Genomic DNA, 26,481 nt, shown 5'->3' on the forward strand with positions numbered 1-26,481 from the left:
CTCTTGTTGCCCAGGCTGGAGTGCAATGGTGCAGTCTTGGCTCATTGCAACCTCCACCTCCTGGGTTCAAGTGATTCTCCTGCCTCAGCCTCTCAAGTAGCTGGGATTATAGGCACAGGCATGTGCCACCATGTCCAGCTATTTTTTTTTTTTTTTTTTTTTTTTTGGTATTTAGTAGAGACGGTTTCACCATGTTGGTCAAGCTGGTCTTGAACTCCTGACCCCAGGTGATCCACCCACCTTGACCTCCCAAAGTGCTGGGATTACAGGCGTGATCCACCATGCCCGGCCTTCGACCAACAGTATTTGAATACTGGCTTTGCTCATAACTATCTGTGTGTCTTCGGTAAACCTACTTAACCTCTCTGTGTCCCAGGACCCTCTTCTATAAAATGTGATAATAAAAGTAACTATTTCATAGAGTTATGAGAGTTAGATAAATTAATATTTACAAAGTGCTTAGGACAGCACCAAACATATAATAAGTACTGTTTTAACAAACAATTTGTTAAATAAAATTTGTATGCTCATCTTCCCTACTCTGCCTACTGAACCTTAAAGCAACCTTAAAATCAGCAGCAAATAATTCAACCAGGTAGCTCCTATACCTCTTATAAGATAATGAAATTAAGGACCTTTCCTAAAAGTTTACAAATTATTGAGAATGACATACCAGTAAAAGGCAGAGAAACAACTGCTATAACAACAGAATGTGCAAAGTACGTAACATTTCCAGAGCACCAACCATGAGCCAGGCACTGAGCAAGCTGAGCTAAATGCTACAGGAGTATTATCTCAAAAGAACCATTTTAGCACATCAAGTGAAACAGCACAAGCTTTACCTCCCAGTGTTTCCCACCCTTGGACTCCCGGAAGATCACAGGAGCCAATTAAAAGAACACAGTTCTATGAATGATTATGCTGCAGAAGTGTGTGAAGAGTTATAACATCTAATCCATCTTTGAGTTAACACATCATGTACTTCAATTTCCTCTCTGAGATCTCATGTTTAAAAAATGACTATTTAGCCTTTCGATTTGAACTGGAAAGGATTTATAGAGGAGTTTAAGCAGGGTCTTGAGGAGTGGATACAATTTGTTTATGTGTTAGGCTTAGCATAGGGCCTTGGTCACGGCAGGCACTCCATAAATACTTGCTGAATATACCAATTAGTAAACCGAATAAGTAGGAATAGATTTGGATGGCTTGTAATAGTCATAAAACTATACTGAGAGTTAATGTGGTTAGCACGTTTTTAAATCTTGATTCACTTGTAATTAGGTGTTGCATAGATTGGGTATCTAATAAAATAAGTTTCTGTTTTTGTTTTCATTTCTTGAGACAGTCTCGCCTTCTCGTCCAGGCTGGAGTGCAGTGGCATGATCACTGCTCACTGCAGCCTTGACCTCTGGGGCTCAGGTGATCCTCCCACCTCAGCCTCCCAAGAAGTTGGGACTACAGGTATGTGCCACCACACCTGGCTAATTCTTTTATTATTTATTTATTTAATTTTTTAGAGATGCAGTCTCGCTCTGTCGCCCAGGCTAGAGTGCAGTGGTGCAATCTCGGCTCACTGCAAGCTCTGCCTCCCGGGTTCACACCATTCTCCTGCCTCAGCCTCACTGCAAGCTCTGCCTCCCGGGTTCACACCATTCTCCTGCCTCAGCCTCCCGAGTAGCTGGGACTACAGGCGCCCACCACCACACCCAGCTAATTTTTTGTACTTTTAGTAGAGACGGGGTTTCACCATGTTAGCCAGGATGGTCTTGATCTCCTGACCTCGTGATCCGCCCGCCTCAGCCTCCCTAAGTGTTGGGATTACAGGCATGAGCCACCATGCCCAGCCTAATTCTTTTACTTTTAATTTTGTATGGACGGGGTCTTTCTTACTATGTTGCCAAGGCTGGTTTCAAATCTTGGGGCTGAAGTGATCCTCCCTCCTCAGCCTCCCAAAGTGCTGGAATGACAGGCGTGAGCCACTGTACCCGGCCAAATAAAATAAGTTTTAGTGATTCAATTCTACAAACATTATCATGTGATTAACAAAGGCTTTAGATAGGAAGATCCAGTACAAAGGTGTGGAAAATCTATGAAAAGTGAACAACTACAAGGATACAGGGAAGAATGAAAGGCACTCCCTGCCCTCAAGAGGCTCACAATTCAGAGGACAGTATTCATACCCATCACCCTGTGCATGTTACAGAAATAAAGAATAACAGGAAAATGGAGAAGAAAAACAGTGACACTGTCTAGGGGATGGAGAATTCTAGGGAGGTTTGCTAAAGGCTATCAGGTATACAAAAAGAATATCTTGGACAGAGGAAACAGCATGAGTGAGGAACAGAACTAGAACTGAGAAAGAAACACTGAGCTGAAGAACAATGGAAAAGGTGGAAGAATATACTTTCTTGGAGTAATTTTAAGAAAAATGTAAATACGTACTCTTCCAGTTAGCTGAAATCCACTAGTGTCCAGAGGCTAGACCCCATCTTCAAGTCCTATGAATCTACATATTGACAACTATGAGTCTTCATTCATTCTGTTTTGTTTTTTGTTTTTGTTTGTGTGTGTGTGTTTTTTTTTTGAGACAGGGTCTTGTTCTGTTGCCCCGGCTGGAGTGCAGTGGCATAATCATAGCTTACTGCAGCCTCCAACTCTTGGGCTCAAGTGATCCTCCCACCTCAGCCTCCCAGATACACAGACTATAGGTATGTACCACTATGCCCAGCTATCTTTGTTTTTTTTTTTTTTTTTTGAGACAAAGTTTTGCTCTTGTTGCCCAGGCTGGAGTGCAATGGCGCAATCTCAGTTCACTGCAATCTCCGCCAACCAGGTACAAGCGATTCTCCTGTCTCAGCCTCCCAAGTAGCACGGATTACAGGCATGCGCCACCACGCCTGGCTTTTTTTTTTTTTTTTCTTTTGTATTTAGTAGAGACGGGGTTGCACCATGTTAGTCAGGGTGGTTGTGAACTCTAGACCTCAGGAGTGATTCTCCTGCCTCAGCCTCCCGAGTAGCTGGGATTACAGGCATGTGCCACCATGCCCGCCTAATTTTTGTTATTTTTTGGTAGAGACGGGGTTTCACCATGATAGCCAGGCTGCTCTCAAACACCTGACCTGAAGTGACCCTCCCTCCTTGGCCTCCCAATGTGCTGGGATTACAGGCATGAGGCACTGTGCCTGGCCCTCTGGCTTATTTTTTATTTTGTAGAGCTGAGGTCTCACGCTATGCTGCCCAGGCTGCCTTCACTCATTCATTTAGAAAATACTTATTCATTTAGCCAATGGGCACTGAGTATCTAATATGTGCCAGACACTGTTTTAGTGCTTGCTTTATTCAGTAGTAGACAAGCAAACAAATTCCTGCCCTCACAGAGCTTATATTCTTGTGTGTGTAGGAGGAGGAGACAAAAACAATAAACAAATAAGTAAAATACATAAAACCATTATACAATGATAAGTGCTACAGAGAAAAATAAAACATGGAAGGAGGACTGGGAGTACTGGTGGGTACAATTTTAAATATGAGAGTCAGAGGATGTCTTACTGAAAAAAGTAAGGGAAAAGCCAAAGACTCTTATCCCACTGCACGGGGATATGTGCAAGGCCCTGGAGGGCAGTAAGGTAGCATGCCCTGGAATTTCAAGGAACATCGAGGACAGTGTGGCCAGAGCTGAGTGACAGAAAAGGAAGAGTTATAAAAAATGAGGTCACAGATGGCCGGGCGCAGTGGCTCACACCTGTAATCCCAGCATCTTGGGAGGCCAAGGTGGGCAGATCACGAGGTCAGGAGATCAAGACCATCCTGGCTAACACGGTGTTATTTTTAGTCTCTACTAAAAATACAAAAAATTAGCTGGGCGTGGTGGCGGGCGCCTGTAGTCCCAGCTACTCAGGAGGCTGAGGCAGGAGAATGGCGTGAACCTGGGAGGCAGAGTTTGCAGTGAGCCGAGATCACGCCACTGCACTCCAGCCTGGGTGATAGAGCAAGACTCTGTCTCAAAAAAAAAGAGATCACAGAGATAATGAGTCGAGAAATACAAATGGTGTAGAGGACTTGTGTCATTCTGATTGGGATGAAAAATCTGTGGAAGGTTTTAAGCAGAGGAGTGATATGATATGACTTAGTTTTGAAAGGACCAGGCTGGGAACGGTGGCTCACTCCTGTAATCCCAATACTTTGGGAAGCCAAGGCGGGCAGATCACAAGGTCAGGAGTTCGAGACCAGCCTGGCCAATACAGTGAAACCCTGTCTCTACCAAAAATACAAAAATTAGCCGGGCATGGTGGTATGCACCTGTAGTCCCAGCTACTTGGGAGGCTGAGGCAGAAGAATCGCTTGAACCCCGGAGGTGGAGGTTGCAGTGAGCCAAGATCGCGCCATTGCACTCCAGCCTGGGCGACACAGTGAGATTCTGTCTCAAAAAAAAAAAAAAAAAAGAAAAAGAAAAGAAAAGACCACTTAGGCTGACTTAGGCTGCTACGTTGAGAACAGATTGACGAGGGTACTAACAGGAAGACCAGTTAGGAGGCCACTGCAGAAATCTAGGTCAGAGACCAGACTGGTCCCAGGATTGAGAGGCAGCTGGATTATAGATATATTTAGAAAGTAGAGGCAGCAGAACTTCCTGATAGATTTGTCTATCAGGGAATGAGGGAAAGAAGATTCAAAGATGACTCTAAAGTTTTGGGCCTGGGTAACTGGAAAGATGACAGCACTGTCATTAATTTAGAGAGAGAAGCCTCTGAGATGACCATGTCAAAGGCGAACTTGCTAAGCTTGAAATGTGTATGCAAGTGGAGATGTCAAGTGGGCAGTAGACAGTCAAGTCTACAAAACAGCTGAGAGATTCAGGCTAAAAACAAACATTTGGAAGATGTCAGCTTAGAAATAGTATTTAAGCCCATAGAACTGGATAAGATTACCAAGGAAATGTATAGAAGCAAATAAGACTTACAAGAACTAATATCTTGGGTTTTCCAAAATGAATACGAAATGGGGTCAGAAAGGAGGGTGTACGGAGATAGAAATTAAATTATGATAAATGAGGGATGCCCTAGGAGTCCAGAACTTCTTGTGGTGCTTGACATAAACACAATGAGATTAGAGCTGATGGTCTCAAGGACAAATATGGCAGCGAGGTTGTGAGTTCTGGGAAACAGGGAAAGCCAGGAGTTTGACTAGAAGTCCAGTGTAGTAGAACCACTCCTGTCAATGGGCATGTACACAAAAGAGAAGACAGTACTATCCTGGGTATATGGGGTTCAGCAGTGGCCTCCTCTTGCAGTCAGTGGAGGTACAGCATCATGGGCTTCTTCTTGAGGATTCTTTTATTTGAACATATCTATTGTTAAATACTGTCTTTTATGTATAAGCTAGGAAAAGCTATACCAATAATCAATGGAACATCATCTCTCTCCTCTGCACAATTCTCCAGAGGACCTTTGACCAATTCCTTTCATTCCTTTAAGAAGAGGACTATCAGCTCCTAATTCCCTAAAAGAAATATATTCCTTGAAGGCCAGAGAATCAAACATTCCTCAAACAGATTTTAGCGCCATCTGTTCTCGCCAGTGCTACAAAGAACCTATGAAATTATGCTTTTGTAATTTCACACTTCTCTGAAGAATATGTGTAGTTTCAAATTAAAATAAACCAAAACTCCTATTTTAGAAGCTTAGAGTGGGAAAGAATCTCAAGAGGCCATTCCGCCTATTTTTCAGCCTGTCTTATACAAGATGGAGAATTGTACAAATACATGATTTCACAGATTCTTGTATCACAACCAACATAAACTTCTCTATTCCTATCTTTCTGGTGTTGAGTAAAGAGTTAACAAAACCTTGTTCCTTTTTGTGTGAGACTTTGACAGGTTAACTCTTTGGCTATATCACTGCAGTGACCTGATCAAAGTTTGAATGTCTATTACATTACCAGAAAAAAAAAAAGATGTATTTTCTTTTACAGTTATATTTAAAATAACTGATGAATTACACATATTTAAAGTGTACAATTTGATGAATTCTGACATGTGCATATACTCATAAAATGGCACTTGCAATTACCCCCCAAAAATTCCTTGACCCCCTTTGTAATATATTGTTCCCTCACCCTCCTTCAAGCCAAAGGTCACTAAGATTTTTATCTTATGTTTTCTTTCAGAAGTTTTAGTTTTAACTCTGTATAAATCTATGAACCATTTCCAATTAATTTTTGTACATGGTATGAGGTAAAGGTTGAGGTTCACCTTCTTTTTCAAACAACTGGCTATACAATTATAAAGACCATTTTTGTTCAAAAGATTATCCTTTTCCTAATGAACTGCCTTGGCATCTTTATGGAAAAGCAATTGAGCATCTGTGAGCATCTATGTTTTGACTCTCTGTTCTGTTCCATTGGTCTATTCATATATATTTACACCCAAACAATACTGCTTTGATCACTCTACTTTTAAAATACGTCTTAACAGCCAGGCACGGTGGCTCATGCCTGTAATCTCAGCACATTGGGAGGCCGAGGCGGGTGGATCACCTGAGGTCAGGAGTTCGAGACTAGCCTGGCCAACATGGAGAAACCCCGTCTCTACTAAAAATACAAAATTAGCTGGGCGTGGTGGTATGTGCCTGTAATCCCAGGTACTCTGGAGGATGAGGCAGGAGAATCACTTGAACCCAGGATGCGGAGGTTGCAGTGAGCCGAGATCATACCATTGCACTCCAGCCTGGGCAACAAGAGCGAACCTCTGTCAAAAAAAATAAAGGTCTTAACATCATCTAAGAAGTCCTGGAATTATGTTCTTTTTTTTTTTTTTCTGAGACGGAGTCTCCCCCTCTCTGTCACCAGGCTGGAGTGCAGTGGCACGATCTCAGCTCACTGCAACCTCTGCCTCCCAGGTTCAAGAGATTCTCCTGCCTCAGCCTCCCAAGTAGCTGGGATTACAGGCATGCATCACCATGCCCAGCTTATTTTTGTATTTTTAGTAGAGATGGGATTTTACCATGTGGGCCAGGATGGTCTCGATCTCCTGACCTCGTGACCTGCCCACCTCGGCCTCCCAAAGTGCTGGGATTACAGGCCTGAGCCACCGCGCCTGGCTATTATGTTCTTTTTCAAAGCTGTTTTGGCTCTTCTAGGTTCTTTGTACCCCCATATAAATTTCAGGATCAGTACCTCAATTTTTATTTGTTTTTATTTATTTATTTATTTTTTGAGACGGAGTTTTGCTCTTGTTGCCCAGGCTGGAGTACAATGGTGCGATCTCGGCTCACTGTAACCTCCACCTCCAGGGTTCAAGTGATTCTCCTGCCTCAACCTCCTGAGTAGCTAGGATTACAGGTATGCGCCACCACGCCCAGGTAATTTTGTATTTTTAGTAGAGATGGGGTTTCACCATGTGGGTCAGGCTGGTCTCAAACTCCTGACCTCAGGTGATCCGCCCACATTGGCCTCCCATAGCATTAGGATTACAGGTGTGAGCCACTGTGCCCGGCCAATTTTTATTTTTAAAAAAGCCTACTAGTATTTTGATTGGGATTGTGTTGAAGCTACAGATCAATTTGGGGAGAACTGCAATCTTAACAGTACTGAGTCTACCAATCCATAAATATTATATATCTCCATTTATTTAGGTCTTTAAATTCTCATAACAATATTTTGTAGTTTTCAGTGTATAAGTATTACAGATCATTTAAGAAATTTATCCCAAATTATGTCATGTTTTTGATGCTGTGGTTTTTTCTTTTTTTTTTGAGACAGGGTCACACTCTGTCACCCAGAGTGAAGTGCAGTGACACAATCTCAGCTCACTGCAACCTCTGCTTCCTAGGCTCAAGTGATCCTCCCACCTCAGCCTCTTGAGTAGCTGGAACTACAGGCATGTGCCATGGCACCTGTCTAATTTTTGTATTTTTTGTACAGACAGGTTCTCACTGTGTTGCCCAGGCTGGTCTAGAACTCCTGGGCTCAAGCAATCAGCCCACCTTGTCCTCCAAAGTGTTGGAATTACAGGTTTGAGCCACCACACCTGGCCTACTGTATTGTTATTAAATTTCTGTATTCAATTGTTCATTGCTAGTATACCAAAATACTACTGATTTTTATACAATAATCTCACGACTTTGCTAACTTCACTTAGTAGATCTAGTGGTCATTTTGTAAACTCCATAGGATTTTCTACATAGACAGCCAAGTTATCCATGAATACCGACAGTCTTTTTTTATATATATAATTTTATGACTCTTTTTTTTCCCCCTTATTACATGGGCTTGAAGCTCCATTACAATGCTCAATAAAAACAGGAGTGAACATCCCCTTCTTGTTTCCAATCTTAAAGGGGAAGCACTCAGTCTGTTACCATTAGAGATGTTAATTATAGATTTTTCATAGATAATCATTAACTTGTGAAAGTTCTCTTCTTAGATTGCCAAGATACACACACACACACACACACACAATCAAGCTCTCTCTAATCTTGAATGGAAGTAGGATTTCGTCACCTGCTTTTGCTGTATCATATGGTTTTCCTTTTTCATCCTGTTAAAAGATCCTGTATCCTAAACTATGGAATGAGTTTTGAATGTTAAACCAACTTAGCATTCCTGAAATAAACCACGTTTAGTCATAATATACATTATTATTTTATGTATTGTTAAGAGTGGATTTACTAAAAATTTGTTAACTATTTATGCAAATATCTTCACGAGAGGTATGATGCATAGTTTTCATTTTTTGTAATGTCTTTTTTTGGTTTTGTTATTAGTATAAGGCTGACCTCATAGAGTAACATTCCTTCTCTTCTATTTTCTTGGTGTATTTGCACAGAAATGGTGTTATTTCTTCCTTCATTGTTAAGTTACCAGTGAAACCATCTGAACTAGGACTTTTCTTTGTTGGAAGGTTTTAAACAATAAATTCAATTCTTTTAATAAATACAGGGCTATTTATCTATTTAATCTTGAGAGCTGTGAAAACTTACTGTTCAAATAATTTGCCTATTTTATCTAAGTTGAACGCACACTGGCCAAAACATGTTCATACTGTCTATCGGACCTGTAATGATAGTTTCCCTCTTTTACATCCTAAAAAGGTAATTTGTGCTTTCCCTATCTAAATCAGTCTAACTAGAGGTTTATCAATTTTATTGCTCTTCTCAAAGAACTGGCTTTTGGTTTCATTAATTTTCTTTATTGTTTTTGTCTTCTATTTTATGGATTGCTTATCTTTATTATTTCTTCTCTTTTATTTTGTATTTCATTTACTCTTTGTTGTCTAATTACTGAAGGTAGACGAGTAGGTCACTGATTTGAGATGTCTTTTTTTCTTTTTTTTTCTGAGACAGAGTCTTGCTCTGTCGCCCAGGCTGGAGTGCAATGGCATGATCTCGAGTTACTGCAACCTCCACCTCCTGGGATTACAGACACGCACCACCACGCCTGGATAATTTTTTTGTATTTTTAGTAGAGATGGGGTTTCACCATGTTGGCCAGGCTGGTCTCAAACTCCTGACCTCAAGTGATCCGCCCACCTCAACCTCCCAAAGTGCTGACATCACAGGCATGAGCCACCGCGCCTGGCCTTTTTTTCTAATATAAGGGTTTAATGCTATAAATTTATCTCTAATAATTGTTTTAGCTGTATCCCCCAATTTTATATCTCATGTTTTCATTTTCAAGCAGTTCAAAATATTTTATAATTTTCCTTTTGGTTTATTCTTTGACCCATGGATTATTGAGAAATGTACATTTTATTTCCAAATATTTGGGAATTTTCTAGAGATCTTTCTGGTATTGGTTTCTTATTTAAAGCTGTGTGGTCACAGACCACACTCTGTATGATTTGAATCATCTTACATTTATTGAGACCTCTTTTACACCACAGAAAATGGTCTATTTTGTAAATGTTCTGTGTGCACTGGAAAAGAATGTACATTCTGATGCTGTTGTGTGGAGTATTTTATAAAAATCAATTAAGTAAAATTGGCTGTGTTGTTCAAGTTTTCCATAGTCCCGCTGATTTTCTATTTACTACTTCCTTCAATTAGTGAGACAGGGTTATTGAAATCTCCAAATATTATTGTGGGTTTCTCCATTTAACCTTTTGTTTTACCAGTTCTCGCACTGTGCATTTTGAAGCTCTGTTATTAGATACATGTTTTGAAATTGTTGTATCATTTTGATAAATTGACCCTTTTATAAATATGGTATGTATTTCTTTATCCCTGGTAATAATATATGTTCTGAAATAACCTGGATATTAATATAGCCATTTCAGCTTTCTTTTAATTAATATTACTATGCTACCTTTTCTACCCATTTACTGTTTTTTTTTTTTTTTTTTTTTTTTGAGACCGAGTCTCACTCTGTCACCCAGGCTGGAGTGCAGTGGCGTGATCTCGGCTCAGTGCAACCTCCACCTCCCAGGTTCAAGCAATTCTCCTGCCTCAGCCTCCCGAGTAGCTGGGATTACAGGCACACACCACCAAAGCCCAGATAATTTTTGTATTTTAGTAGAGACAGGGTTTCACCATGTTGGCCAGGCTGGTCTCACATACCTGACCTCAGGTAACGTACCCACCTTGGCCTTCCAAAGTGTTGGGATTACAGGCGTGAGCCACTGCACCCGGCTGTGGTTTTCTTTTTTTTATTTATTTATTTATTTTTTTTTGAGACGGAGTTTCACTCTTGTTGCCCAGGCTGAAGTGCAATGGCGGGATCTTGGCTCACTGCACCTCTGCCTCCCGGGTTCAGGTGATTCTCCTGCCTTAGCCTCCCGAGTAGGTGAGACTACAAGCACGCACTACCATGCCTGGCTAATTTTGTATTTTTAGTAGAGACGGGGTTTCGCCATGTTGGCCAGGCTGGTCTCGAACTCCTGACCTCAAGTGATCTGCCTGCCTCGGCCTCCCAAAGTGTTGGGATTACAGGCATGAGCCATCACACCCAGCCCCGGCCGTGTTTTTCTTATACGTATGTTTCTTACACAACATACAGATGAATCTTCCTTATTCAGTCTGACAACCTCTGCCTTTTACTTGAAGGTATTTAGATCATTTATATTTGAGTGTTTTTTTATATGGCTGGATTTAAATTTACTATCTTGCTATTTATTATTTGTCCCATCTCTTCTTTGTTATCTTTTTCAGCCTTCTTTTATGATTCCATTTTATTATTTTTGTTGATTAGCTATACCTACCCATTTTGATTTTTCTAGTGGTTGCTTTTGGGTTTATATTATGTATCTTTAACTTATTAATAAACTTTTAAGTAAAATTATACCACATCACATGTCATATACTTCCATATCCTCTTCCCTGGCCTTTTTGCTACTGTTCTACATTTTTGTCTCTACATATGGTATAAATTCCACAATACATTACTATTTAATATATGTTATTTTATTTTAGAGGCAGGGTCTCATTCCATTGCCCAAGCTGGAGTGGAATGGTGTGATCATAGTTCACTGCAACCTCCAATCACTGGGCTCAAGCAATCCTCCTGCTTCAGCCTAGAGAGTAGCTAGGAATACTGGTATGTGCCACCATACCCAGCTAATTTTTGTATTTTTTGTAAAGATGGTGTCTCATTTTGTTGCCTAGCTGTCCTTGAACTCCTGGCTTCAGGCGATCCTCCCACCTCAGCCTCTCAAAGTGCAGGGATTACAGGCATGAGCCACTGCACCCGGCCAAACATTTAATTTGAAACAGTTAATTGTCTTTTAAAAAGATGTTATGTTTACCTATAAATTTATCATTTCTGTCACTTTTCATTCCTTTGTGTAGATCCAGATTTCCAATATTTGGTATTCTCCTTGATGGACTTTAACATTTCTTGTGGAACAGGTCTGTTGGTGATAAATTCTATGTATAACGCTTTGCCTCAGTGGCACGATCTCAGCTCATTGCAACCTCTGCCTCCCAGATTCAAGCAATTCTCATGCCTCAGCCTCCTGAGTAGCTGGGACTACAGGCGCCCACCACCGCGCCTGGCTAGTTTTTGCTTTTTTTTTCTTTTTGAGACCAGGTCTCACTCTGTAGTCCAAGCTGGAGTGCAGTGGTGCAATCTCGGCTCACTGCAACCTTTGCCTCAAGCGATTCTCCTGCCTTAGCCTCCCAAGTAGCTAGGACTAGAGGCGCGCGCCACCACACCTGGTTAATTTTTTTGTATTTTTAGTACAGACCGGGTTTCACCATGTTGCCCTAGGTGGTCTCGAACTCCTGAGTTCAGGCAATCCACCCGCCTTCGCATCCCAAACTACTGGGATTACAGGCGTGAGCCACGGCACCTGGCCTACTTTTGTATTGTTAGTAGAGATGGGGCTTTCACCATGTTAGCCAGTTTGGTCTTGAACTCTTGGCCTCAAGTGATCCGCCCACCTTGGCCTTCCAAAGTGCTGGGATTATGGGTGTGAGTCACTGCGCCCAGCCTGCCTTCATTTTTAAAACGTATTTTTACTGGGTATAAAATATAGGATGACAGTTTTTCTTTTTCAGCATTTTAAAGATTTTGCTGCACTGTCTTGCAACTTGCATTGTTTTCATGAAAAATATGCTGTCATTTTTATATTTGCAAAATACCTAAGTATATAAGGAAGATTTCTTCCCTCAAGATGCTTTTAAGGTTCTTCTCTTTATGTGAATTTTTATACAATTTGATTATGATCATAACATTTCTTAATGTAGTTTTTATCCTGTTTCTTGCAATTGGGGTTCATTGAACTTCTTGGATCTGTAAGTTTATAATTTTCATTAAATTTGGAAATTTTTTAACCATTGTTTCTTCAAATATTTTTTAGGTCCACCACCTTTTCTCTCCTTTGGGTACTTCAATTACAGAATTTGGCTGCCTGACATTCCACAACTCGATGATGTGCTGTTCATTTAATTTTTCAGCCTTTTCTCTTTGTGTTTCATTTTGGATCATTTCTGTTGTTATGTTTTCATGATCACGAGTTTTTTCTTCAGCATTGTCTAATCTGCATTTAATTTCATCCAACATGCTTTTCATCCCGTTGCCACCTTCATTTCTTAAAGCTTGATTTGGGTCTTTTTTATATCTTCCATAGCTCTCCTTAATGTGCCCAATCTTTCATCCTTTTCAAGCTTTCTTTAAAGCTTATTAGGTAGGATCAGAGCAGTTTGAATCTGTACATAATTTGAGTCATTAGACATAATGTGCCCCATGTAGTACAAGAACCTTTGTCACTCTGGCTGGTAAGAATACAAACTATTCCTGGCCCTGTGAGAATTGTTCTACCTATTTCTTTGCAGTGCTTTCCTCATATAGACACACTGACTAGTAAGTAATCAGCTAAGACTCCAGAAATATTTCCAGATCTCCTGAATTTTTAAAAAACTTCTGGCAATTGGTCCTGCAAATTCTAACCATCGTGGGCTCTCTATATTTCTCAACTCTGTCTCCTCAAGTCAGGGAGACCTCTAAGTCAGTTTGGGTTTCCCCTACCTGCTCTATGGCCTGAAAACTACAGGCAGTAAGATAGGGTAAGCAGAAGACTCACCTTCTCTGCCCATTATCTTTTATCATACTTTGTTTTGATATTTAGTTGTTTAAGGTGGACTGGTGTGATAGCATGCTTGCACAGCTATATCAAAGTACAAGCTGGATGGCTTAAATAACAGAAATGCATTGTCTTACATTTCTGGAGGCTAGAAGTCCAAAATCAAGCCCAAAATCAACATCAGCAAAGATAGTTCCGTCTGAGGGCTGTGAAAGAAGGATCTGTTTCCAGGCCTCTATCCTTGGCTTGTAGTTGACCATCTTCTCCCTATGTCTCTTCACATCATCTTCCCTATATGTGTGTCTGTTTCCATATTTCCCCTTCTTATAAGGACACCAGTCATATTGGATTTGGGCCTGCTCTAATGACTTCATTTAAACTTGATTACCTTTGTAAAGACCCTCTCTCCAAATAAAGTCATATTCTGAGGTACTGGGAGGTTACAACTTCAATATATGAACTTTAGAGGGACACAATTCAATCCATACAATCAATCCCTACTATTCCAACATTGGCAAAAGTGAAAGATAATAAATTATATTTGAACAGGGAGAAATGTAAACCCCTGATAGATAGCCATAACTTTGGTCTTACTTGAATAGTCACTCTTGTAGCAGAGCAAGTTCCCTAGAGACACCCTGGAATCTATGCCTGTGAAGTTTTTCCAAGAGATATTGGTTGCTGTCAGGAATAAGACTTCTAAGCCAGGACAGCTCCTACACCTGCCTGATGTGGATCTTGTCATTTGAGCAGTTATCTGGGGCTGGAGGAAGGCCCAAAAAGATGCTCCCAATTAGCTACACCAGATGCTACATGGGTTGTTGCAAAGACTGTCAAAGGTAACAAACGCCTGACACTGTACTACTATCAAGCTATGGTTCATGTTCCACATCCTTATGAGAACCCTAGGGTTAAGTATATCCTATAACCAAATAACCTCATGAGTCTCAAAGTGTAATAGAGCCTATGCATATTAATGGTGGATGCTGTGCTATTCCTTTATAGTCTTCTTTTCCTTATATTAAATACCTATAGTTAGATTCAATATATATTTTTTAAATGATTTTTTGAGTCTTCATCACTTCACCTTCTTGTAGATTTACCCAGATGCACTGTACTTCCTAAGGGAATTTAGCTATATTGGGAAGTTAGATATATCCTACAACCACATGAAAATGAGAAGTTTGTAACACAAGTTCAATAAAAGTTAACCAAATGAAGCCAGGCGCGGTGGCTCATGCCTGTAATCCCAGCTCTTTGGGAGGCTGATGCGGACGGATCACCTAAGGTCGGGAGTTCGAGACCAGCCTGGCCAACATGGCAAAACCCCGTCTCTACTAAAAATACAAAAATTAGCTGGGCATGGTGGCGTGTGCCTGTAATTTCAGCTACACAGGAGGCCGAGGCAGGAGAATTGCTTGAGTCCAGGAGGCGAAAGTTGCACTGAGCCAAGATTGTACCATTGCACTCCAGCTTGGGCGATAGAGTGAGACTCCATCTCAAAAAATAAATAAATAAATAAAAATAAAAATTAACCATATGAACAATTAATCTGAATGATAAAAATGAACACAACAACAACAGCACAATTTATATACAATTATAGTATACCAGGCTAATACACAACACTGGTTATTTGACACGTGATTGAAATGTCACAAAACTTCACAATATGAGCATACCCATATTCCAGAAGAGAGATTAACCCACTAAGGTAATACAGCTAGTAATTAAACATCAATCCAGCTGGGAGCGGTGGCTCACGCCTATAATCCCAGCACTTTGGGAGGCTGAGGCGGACAGAACACCTAAGGTCAGGAGTTTGAGACCAGCCTGGCCAACATGGTGAAACCCTGTCTCTACCAAAAATACAAAAATTAGCTGGGCATGGTGGTGCACACTTGTAATCCCAGCTACTCAGGAGGCTGAGGCAGGAGAATTGCTTGAACCTAGGAGGTGAAGGTTGCAGTGAGCCAAGATCGTGCCACTACACTCCAGCCTGGGTGACAAGAGTGAAACTCCATCTCAAAAAAAAAAAAAAAAATCAATCTAAGGTCTATTTGATTCTAACATCTCTTTTTCTTTCACTATGGCTCATCACTTTTCTGATCTTAAACAAACATATTAAATAACAGTCATTGCCAGGCATGGTGGCTCATGCTTGTAATCTCAGCACTTTGAGGAGGCCAAGGCAGAAGAACTGCTTGAGCTCTGGAGTTCAAGACCAACCTGGGCAACATAGTAAGACCCCATCTCTACAAAAAATTTAAAAATTAGCTGTGCGTAGTGGTGCACACCTGTAGTCCCAGCTTCTTCAGGGGCTGAAGTGGGGGAATCCCTTGATCTCAGGAGGTGGAGGTTACCAGTAAGCTACAATTGCACCACTGCACTCCTGCCTGGGCAACACAGCAAGACCCTGTCTCAAAAAAGAAAACAATCACAACAACAACAAAAAACTAGTCACATATTAGGAAATGCCCCAGAGGTAATTTTAGTTTTACCATTCCATGAGACTTCAGTATTTAAGTGCATGTACTAGCTATGCCAGTGATCTGGTTACATACAAAATGTAAATAGAACCACATACAATCACTTTAACTCAGCCCTAAAACTAAATTGGTAATTATTTAAACTAAAGTCTACAGTGCAGCGGTTAAGAGTAGGGACACCAGAATCAGAACGCCTAGGTTTGATGGCAGCTCCACCACTTGCTAGCTGTATGATCACAGGCAAGTTACTTACGTTCTATATGTCTTTTTTTGCTTTTTTAAGAGATGGAGTCTTGCTATGTTGCCTAGGCTGGCCTCCAACTCCTGGGTTCAAGTGATCCTCCCACCTCAGCCTGTACCTAGAACTACACACATTCACTATGGCACCCAGCTAAGTTCTCTGTATCTTAATTTCCTCATCTGTAAAAAGGTATTTAGCATACTCATGTCATAGAGTTAGTGTAAAGATACATATATGCTTAGAATAGTGCCTGGTACATACTAAATATTTATTTATTATTAGTTAATACAATGGTGAAAATAATCTCATTATAAGAGCATGAGGCCCAGTGCAGTGGTGCAATCTGAGCACTTTGGGAGGCTGAGGCAAGCAGATCGCTTGAGCCCAGGAGTTCAAGACCAGCCTGGGCAACATGGGGAAATCCCATCCGTACTAAAAGAAAATTTGGCCAGACATGATGGTGTGTGCCTGTAGTCCCAGCTACTCAGGAGGCTGAGGTGGGAAGACCACCTGAGCCTGGGATGCAGAGGTTGCAGTGAGCCGAGATCACACCACCACTGCACTCCAGCTGGGCAACACAGCGAGAGCAAGACTCTGTCTCAAAAAATACATATATATATGAGCCAGGTGACCTTAACCAACAAGGATCTTTAATGGCCTTGACAAAAGAGATTAGAAACTTTATATACAAAGCTTATTTATTAAAATTTCCATGGTGTCAGAAGTACTATCTTCTAGCTTTCTAAGCTTAAAATCTTTCCTTAGTCCCTCCCTCCCTCCTCATTTTCCATATAGCCACCAAACTCAGTTTTCCAAAATCCTGCTTTCATTAAGTCACTTTTTCTGCTTAAGAACCTATAAAAGCTCTTTATAAATTATCATATTAAAATCTAAATTCCTCGGAGTGGATTTTGAAGCCAGCAGTCTTAGTACAAGCTCACATCCCACAAAGCCATCAGTCTGCTTTAACTCCCTCTTTGCTAGGCACTTTGTTGTCTCCCATTTCCCTATGAGATATGCTCCTTCCCTTCCTTTGTGTAGGCAGGTATCTATCCCCCTTTTTACTTAAGGTCTTTTCTGCCTTTTTTTTTTTGAGACAGGGTCTCACTCTGTCACCCAGGCTGGAGTGCAGTGAAGAAATCTCAGCTCACTGCAGTCTCGACTTCCTGGGCTCAGGTGATCCTCCCACCTTAGCCTCCCAAGTAGCTGGGACCACAGGGCATGCGCCACCATGCCCAGCTAATTTTTTGTATTTTTTGTAGAAATGGGGTCTTGCCATGTTGCCCAGGCTGATCTTGAAATCCTAGGCTCAAGCAATCTGCCCACCTTGGCCTCCCAAAGTACTGGGATTACAAGCGTGAGTTACCATGCCCAGTCTGCCCTTCTCTTTCTAGTGCTTAGGTATCATTCATTATCCATTTCAAATCTTTCATTCGTCTAGTTATTTGGTGAACATTTATGAATATCTCCTATATGCAATGTGTTGCTCTGTTAGGGATTCAGGGTCAATAAGAAATTAAGAAACATTGGTGTCTACTCTATTCATCCTCTAGAGATCTACTTTCTCTGTACCTTTAGTATACTTGCAATAAATTTCACCACTTGTTTTCATATTGTTTTATCTATATTAGTTCTGTTTCATGTCTTCATCCAACAGATATTTCTTGCTAACCCACTCTGTACTAGGGTGTTTGCTAATGATACTTGTGGTATATAAGATAGACATAAGTCCCTCATGGAACTCATAGTATAGTAAAGAAAACAGACACACAACAAGGAATTACAAATGTACTCATTATTACAAATAGTATGCATAGAATTCTAGGAATGCATATAATAGAGTTACCCCAGTTGGGAGTTAAATCAAAGTATATGTGAAAAAAATGTCATTTATGGTGACACCTGAATAATGAGTGGGGGTTAGGCAGGTGAAGAGTAGGGGAAGTATGAATCAATAAGGAACCAGCTCTGCAAAAGCCATGAAACAAAAGAGCACAAAATATGGGCAATGATAAGAAAGACTATGAGTATAAATGGAAAAAATGAATGAGAGGAAAAGAAGAATATTGTGATTAAATAAAATGTACAAGAAAATTATGGCCAGGTGTAGTGATGCACTCAGGGAAGCCAAGGTGGGAGTATCACTTGAGCCCAGGAGTTCAGGATCAGCCTAGACAACATGGAGAAACCCCCTCTACAAAACAAAAAAATACAAAAATTAGCTGGGTGTGATGGTACGTGCCTGTAGTCCCAGCTACTTAGGAGGCTGAAGTGGGAGGATCACTTGAGCCCAGGAGGTTGAGACTGCAGTGATCCATGATTGTGCCACTGCACTCTAGCCTTGGTGACACAGTGAGACCTTGTTTCCAAAAAGAAAAGAAAAAAGAAATTACTTTTTCAACTATGAAGTAGAATTATTAGACACAACACAATTTAACTGTATGAGATTGTAGGAGATAAAATTATGTTGAGTTAAAATAAAAATTTAATCAGAAGGAAAATTGTTTGTGGCCAGGCGCGGTGGCTCATGCCTGTAATCCCAGTACTTTGGGAGGCCGAGGTGGGTGGATCACGAGGTCAGGAGATCGAGACCATCCTGGCTAACATGGTGAAACCCCGTCTCTACTAAAAATACAAAAAATTAGCCGGGCATGGTGGCGGGCGCCTATAGTCTCAGCTACTCGGGAGGCTGAGGCAGGAGAATGGCGTGAACCCAGGAGGTGGAGCTTGCAGTGAGCCAAGATTGCACCACTGCACTCCAGCCTGGGTGACAGAGCGAGACTCTGTCTCAAAAAAAAATAAAAAAAGAAAATTCAGTTTGCTAAATCAGGTAAGAAAATGACCTGATACATAATCCATAAAATAAATGACAAGAAATACTGTTACTCTTTTAGAACAAAGGATTCTGAACCTGCACACCATAAATGGAGGCAGCAGAGTTCAGATAAAAACAGGTTATATGAATAAGAGCTATTGTTGTGAATGTGTCCAGCCAGTACTGAAGTAACTATGGGGGCTGGATGCAGTGGCTCACACCTGTAATTCTAGCACTTTGGGAGGCCAAGGTGGGTAGATGACCTGCAGTTAGGAGTTTGAGACCAGCCTGGCCAACAAGGTGAAATCCTGTCTCTATTAAAAATACAAATTTTGGCTGGGTATGGTGGTGTGTGTCTGTAGTCCCAGCTACTCAGGAGGCTCAGGTGGGAGAATTGCTTGAATCCTGGAGGCGTAGGTTGCAGTGAGCCAAGATTGTGCCACTGCACTCCAGCCTGGGTGACAGAGCAGGACTCTGTCTCAAAAAAAAAAAAAAGAAATAACTATGAAGGCCTCATAGCTTTTACAGATATACTTGTACAAACAAATAAAATTTCCAAACGCACAGCACTACCTCGCAAACATCAAGGATAGCAATATATGTTATTTGCCTGGGAATGACATCTGATCATCTAACTGTTACAGGATCCTTGGTGTGTTGCTTTCCTGGCTGGAAAGCTCTGTGGCCAGTGGTGCCTTTGCTTGAGTTTTGCTCAGGCCTGCTGGGCTTGTTCCGGCCACTCAGCCTGGCAGGCTGTGTTAGGCTTACACTACCAGCCTGGATCCCACGTCTGCCAAGGATGAGCCAGGCATGGAGCAGCAAGGGGTGTGTGAGAAAGCAAGCGTGGGTTCCGGCCACTGTACACAGTCAGGCATGCTGGCTGCTGCAGTGAGACAGGTAGCTCCAGGTGCCTGCACAAGCCCTGGCTCTCTGCCAGGCTGCGGCCAGACCAGGTGCACCGCAAGCAGCTTCCACAGCTGCCACCAGGGAATGTGGTGGCATTCAGAAGCTTGAAGACTTCAGTAACCACAGGGCCCCAAAGAGGGAGTCACAGCCCTGGCTCAGGGAGCTCCCAAGCTTGGGCTCCCCAAAGGGCTGCAGCTCTTCTCTCCTTCTCCTCTTCACTTGCAATGTGGCAAGCAAGGGGCATGTTTCAGCCTTGTTTGTGTCACAGCTCTTTCAGCCCTGCCATTTGGCAGGTCCCATGTTCTTGTCCTGCATCCAGGAAGAATGAGGTATGCAGACAAGTGGAGGGTGAGCAAAGTGAAGAGGAGCTTTATGAGTGATGTAATAGCTCAGAGGAGGGCCTGGGGTGGGTGGCTCCTCTCTACAGGCAGGTTGTCAAATCGAGTATTCAGCTCTCAGCAGAGGAGGCCCTGGAGTGAGCAGCTCCTCTCTACACTGGTCATCTCAATGTCTGCAGGTCTCAGCAGAGAGGAGACCCTGGAGTGGGTAGCTCCTCTCTGCAGCTGGACATCCCAAGGTCTGCTCAGCTCTAGCTGATCCCAGGGCTTTTATAGGCCTCAGAGGAGGGGAAGCATGCACCGACTGGTCCATGGACGGCCATGGGCAGGCCAAGAAAAGGCACCACAAGTTCCTGCTACAGTCCATGGGACTGGTGGCCTGGCCCCCCCAGCCTTCAGGCCCTTCCTAGCCTGAAGGTGGAACCTCATCAGGGACCCGCCCTCTTCTGCTCAGGAACGTGTTTGCCTCATGCTATTCATGGTGCCCAAGCTGCAGGTTCCATGGGGGTATCTGCAGGCCAGCATTGAGCTGCACACATCCCCCATCAGCTTACTTCCTATGTTTGTCAGTGCCCAAGGTCCGGAGGGGGCCAAGGTGGCAGGGCACTGGTGTGTCAGCACTGCCCCAACTTAGCTCTGAGATTGGAGTGGGTGCTGACAGCAGGCAAAAGCCAGGCAGTAGGAGCAGGCATTTCCAGGGCTGTGAGGGAGGGGGGCCTTCCCAGGCACCCAAGAGTACAAGGATGCCTGGGTCCATAGCCACAACTTGGGTAGCTACAGCTGCGCCTTGCAAGGGTGGGGCTCCTGCCTGCTCCATGGAGCAGAAGGCCCAGGTCTGCAGCCATAACTTGGGCAGCTGCACCTCGGGAGGCCCACCCCACCAACTCGGAAGGGGTGGGGCTCCCACTTGTCCCCGGCTCCTACAGGCTCCACAGAGTATGCAGCCCTGGCAGCACCTCCGTGCTGCAGCCAGCATGATGGCAGCAGCCACTCCAGACAGGCCACTGATGCCGTCATTTTACTGGACAGCAAATTCTCAGAAAGCAGGCATAAGGTTTTTTTTTTTTTTTTTTGGGAGGGGGAACAGAGTTTTACTCTTGTTGCCCAGGCTGGAGTCCAATGGCGAGATCTCAGCTCACTGCAACCTCTGCCTCCCATGTTCAAGCAATTCTCCTGCCTCAGCCTCCTGAGTAGCTGGGATTACAGGCGCCCAGCTAATGTTTGTATTTTTAGTAAAGACGGGGTTTCACCACGTTGGCCAGGCTGGTCTCAAACTCCTGACCTCAGGTGATCCACCTGCCTTGGCCTCCCAAAGTGCTGGGATTACAGGCGTTAGCCATCGTGCTTGGCCAGCAGGCCTAATGTTCTTATCTCATCTTTATATTTTAAATCACAGAACATATTTAATCAATGTTTGTGAAATAAACAATAATATTTCAAATTTGAGAAATAAAATAGGTTTTCAAAGCACAATCTCTTTTAAAATTCTTTAGGCCATGAAAGATTGCACTACTGCACTCCAGCCTGGGCAACAGCAAGATCTGTGAACTAGAAATACTTCACTTTAAAGATTTGACTCTACCTAGTCTCATCTATTACTCCTTGATACTCCAAGTCAGGATTATCTAAATGCTGAAGACTGCTAGTTGTATCCCAGAAAAAAGTAAGCACACATTCTAGCTACTATTTTCTAATATCCTTAAAAAAAAAAAAATCATGTGGAAAGTCATGGGTAAAAGCTTTCTTCACAGAGGTCATTCTCATAATAATGCTGAGAACTGAGCTCACAAATCCAATAAAACATCTGTGTGATTCTACGTGCATACCAAGTACATAATGTTTATTCAACGCATAAATGATTTAGTGGCTAAATGAAGAAAAAAGGAAATGAAAAAGGAAAAAAAAAAAGAAAAAATAAAAGGAAGGAAAAATTATTTCATACAAAGAAACCCGGCTGGGCACAGTGGCTCATGCCTGTAATCCCAGCACTTTGGGAGGCTGAGGTGGGTGGATCACCTGAGATCAGGAGTTTGAGACCAGTCTGGCTAACATGGTGAAACCTTGTCTCTACTAAAAATACAAAAATTAGCCAGGCATGGTGGCGGGTGCCTGTAATCCCAGCTACATGGGAGGCTGAGGCAGGAGAATCGCTTGAACCCAGGAGGCGGAGGTTGCGGTGACCTGAGACCGCACCACTGCACTCCAACGTGGGCGACAGAGTGAGACTGAACTGTGTCTCAAAAAAAAAAAAAAAAAGAAAGAAATCTAAGAAATAGTGGAAGAAGTGGAATTATCACCCTAATAAAACAACAAATTTTAATCATTATTATACCAAACTAAGTTTAAAAATAAAATCTCTTTAAAAGCTCAATAATTATCATTAGGAATTTTAGAACTGATTTTGAAAAATACTTAAATTCAAGAAAGACTTCACGTGCAAATAGGCAAAGAATATTTATATAATTCTGTTAAATGTGCGTATAGTATGTACAATTTCACTTTAGTTACAAAATATAGCTTAATTCAAAATGAATCATTTGCTTTTGGAACCTTATTTAAAGCCATTTTGAGACTTACACTAAGTTGTGCTTAAATATTACGAACAGTTAAAAATAATAAATATTTGGCCAGGCGCAGTGGCTCACATCTATAATGCCAGCACTTTGGAAGGCTGAGCTGGGTGGATCACTTGAGGTCAGGAGTTCAAGACTGGCCTGGTGAACATGGTGAAACCCCATCTGTACTAAAAATCCAAAAATTAGCCAGCCATGGTGGCGGGCGCCTGTAATCTCAGCTACTCGGGAGGCTGAGGCAGGAAAATTGCTTGAACCCAGGAGGCAGAGGTTGCAGCGAGCTGAGATCGCACCATTGCACTCCAGCCTGGGCAACACAGCGAGACTCCATCTCAAAAAAATAATAAATAAACAAATAAATAAATAAATATTTATAGTAAGGGGGGAACATTTTAAAAATCTCACCACTAATATTACAGATACAAAGCTAATTTCATGACCTAATCAAAATGCAAATCTAACACTAATTATCATAATATCAAAAGGTAAAATGACACATCCAGTGAACAACTAGGTCACAAATTTGACATCTTGTCTTTCTGTAATGAAATTCCCCATGATTGAACTAAGCCATACAATATTACGAACTGATTTCATTGTTAATTAATTACAAGTAAAATTTATACATAATCATGCATTTTTCACCTTCACTCAGGTTTTCAACTATGAAAAATACACCTTCATGGTAATCTTACCTCATTGTATCTGTTGCTGGGAATTTTGATGCTGGTTTTCCGTACTTCCATATCAACCACCAAACCTTGAACTACTGGCAAGGTATACTGGTAATTTCTGAAGTCCTGGGTCAAAGCAAATTGAAGCAGAATAAATTAATTCATCAATGGTAGGGTTTAATTTATAGTAATAAAATTAACACAAATGGAAAAAATGTCAATATTGAAAGATCCTATTTATTTAAATAATAAGGAAATGTATAATGAAAGCCCCACTGTATGTATTTTAGCTCTTTAGTCTTTAAACTCTTATAAGTAAGCCAAACATTATCATATACCTCTTATACACAACATTAAAAAATATTTTTGAATGTTTACCCTGCTTTACCACCACTTAACATTTTCTGTATTTATTTGTTAACTATCTGTCTCCTCCCTCTGAAGCTCCAAGAGAGTATAAACTCTCAGTTGTTTTGTTCTTGCTATATCCTTAACGCCTGGAACATCTTAGGCACTCAATGAATATCTGTAAGGAAACGCGTACACACTAACACACCATCTATTCAGTATGGGTGAAACAAAATGAACAAGAGTGGTAGACTCAAGGTCAAAGTAATAGCAAATGGCTAGATTTCATAGGTTCTTATAGGTCACCACGAGGACTTTTGCCTTTAGGAGGTTTTTGACCTGTTTTAACAGATCTGACTTCTTGGTAACGAATAGGTGGTAAGGGAGGAAGAACAGAAGAAAAGATCAGACAAATACAATAAAAACAATCAAGGTAGGAGATAGTGAGAGCTTAGACCAGGATGTTAACAGTTTATTTATTTTGAGATGAAGTCTCACTCTGTTGCCCGAGCTGGAGTGCAGTGGTACGATCTTGGCTTGCTACAACCTCCGCCTCCAGGGTTCAAGCGATTCTCATGCCTCAGCTTCCCAAGTAGCTGGGATTACATATGTGCGTCACCATGCCCGGCTAATTTTGTATTTTTAGTAGAGACAAGGTTTCACCATGTTGGCCAGACTGGTCTTGAACTCCCAACCTCGGGTGATCCACCCGCCTCGGCCTCTCAAAGTACTACAATTACAGGTGTGAGCCACTGCACCTGGCCAGGATGTTAACAGTTTAAAAAGTGATGAGAAGTTGTCAGTTTGTAGATATATAGATATAAATTTTTTTTTTTTCCTGAGACAGAGTCTCGCTCTGTTACCCAGGCTGGAGTGCAGTGGTGCAATCTTGGCTCACTGCATCCTCTGCCTCCCAGGTTCAAGCAATTCTCTTGCCTCAGCCTCCCAAGTAGCTGGGATTACCGGAATGCACCACCAGGCCCAGATAATTTTTGTATTTTTAGTAGAGATGGGGTTTTGCCATGTTGGCCAGGCTGGTCTCAAACTCCTGACCTCAGGTGATCCGCCCACCTTGGCCTCCCAAAATGCTGGGATTACAAGTGTGAGCCACTGCGCCCAGCCTGTTTCCAGACATATTTTAAAGGAAAATCTGATAATATTTGCCACCGTGATTGTGGAATGTGAACAAATGATAAAAGTTAAAGATGATTCTAAATTTTATAGCCAGGGCTACTAGAAGACTGGAACTGCCATTTACTAAAATGTAGAATATGATGTGAGATGGAGGGTATTTCTAAGTAACTTGACTTCATTACTTGCAAAAAAAGCTCAAGAATATTGATAACCAGCACCCAATTGGTAAAATCAGAATGTCTGGCAACCAATAAAAAAATACCAAACATTCAAAGAAGCAGGAAAATACAACTCAAAATAAAGGAAAAAAAAATCAATCCATGGAAACTGAGCCAGAACTTATACAAGATGTTACAATTACTAAAGGCATTACAATAGTTATTAAATTGTATTCTACACGTACAAAATGTTAAGCAGAGACATAAAAGATCTTAAAAGACCCAAGTATAACTTCTAGAGATGAAAATCACAGTATTTGAGATTGTTTAAAAGACTGATAGAATTAACTGCAGCTTAAACCAAAATAAAAGATTAGTGAAATTGAGAGCACGGCAATAAAACCCATCCTAAATGAAAACACAGACAAAAAAGACTGAAAAAGAAATAAAAAGAACATTAGTAAGCCGTGAAACAATTTCAAGCAGCCTGATATATATGTAATTGGAGTAATCTCCTTCAGGGAGAGAAGGGGATGAACAGAAAAAATATCAGATGAAAACTATAAACCCATAGATTCAAAAAGCTCAATGAACCCCAAGTACAGGAAACATGAAAACTACACTATGGCACATTATAATCAATTTGCTTCAAACTTGTAATTTTAAAAAGCTTTTGAAACTAGCCAGAGAAGGTCAGGCACAGTGGCTCATGCATGTAATCCCAATACTTTAGGAGGCTGAGGTGGAAGGATAGCTTGAGCTCAGGAGTTGGAGACCAGTCTGAGAAACACTGAGACACCTTGTCTGTATGAAAAATAAACCAAATTAGCTGGGCGTAGCGGCACGTAACTGTAGTCCCAGCTACTTGGTAGGCCAAGGTCAGAGGGATCACCTGAGCCCTGCGGGTCAAGGGTGCAGTGAGCCGTGATTGTGCCACTACACTCCAGCCTGGGCAACAGAGTGAGACCCTATTTCCAAAAAAAAAAAAAAGATGGAAAAAGAAAAACAACATTAAGAAAAGAAAAAATTGTTATGTAGAGAGGAACAAAGATGAGATGGAAAACAATGCAAACCAGAAGACAGTGGAGCAACATCTCAAAAATACTCAAAGAAGAAAACTCGGGCTGAGCATGGTGGCTCACACCTGTAATCCCAGCACTTTGGTAGGCCAGGGCAGGAGGATCCCTTGAGGTCAGGAATTCAAGACCAGCCTGGGCAACATAGTGAAACCCTGTCTCTACTAAAAATACAAAAATTAGCTGGGCATGGTGGTGCATACCTGTAATCCC

The 26,481-nt window shown here is 41.6% G+C and overlaps 1 protein-coding gene across 2 annotated transcripts in view; it reads right to left on the minus strand.

Moving 5' to 3' along the window:
- Positions 1 to 26,481, minus strand: part of ZFYVE9 (zinc finger FYVE-type containing 9) — a 206,470-nt gene that overhangs the window by 27,695 nt on the left and 152,294 nt on the right. For both annotated transcript variants that reach the window (XM_054487840.2, XM_054487849.2), the window contains one exon: positions 23,574 to 23,678. In XM_054487840.2, the coding sequence (XP_054343815.1) occupies positions 23,574 to 23,678 (105 nt within the window). The remainder of the gene's footprint in view (positions 1 to 23,573; positions 23,679 to 26,481) is intronic.

This window comes from Pongo pygmaeus, chromosome 1, assembly GCF_028885625.2.
Source record: "Pongo pygmaeus isolate AG05252 chromosome 1, NHGRI_mPonPyg2-v2.0_pri, whole genome shotgun sequence".
Classification (NCBI taxonomy): Eukaryota; Metazoa; Chordata; class Mammalia; order Primates; family Hominidae; genus Pongo; species Pongo pygmaeus.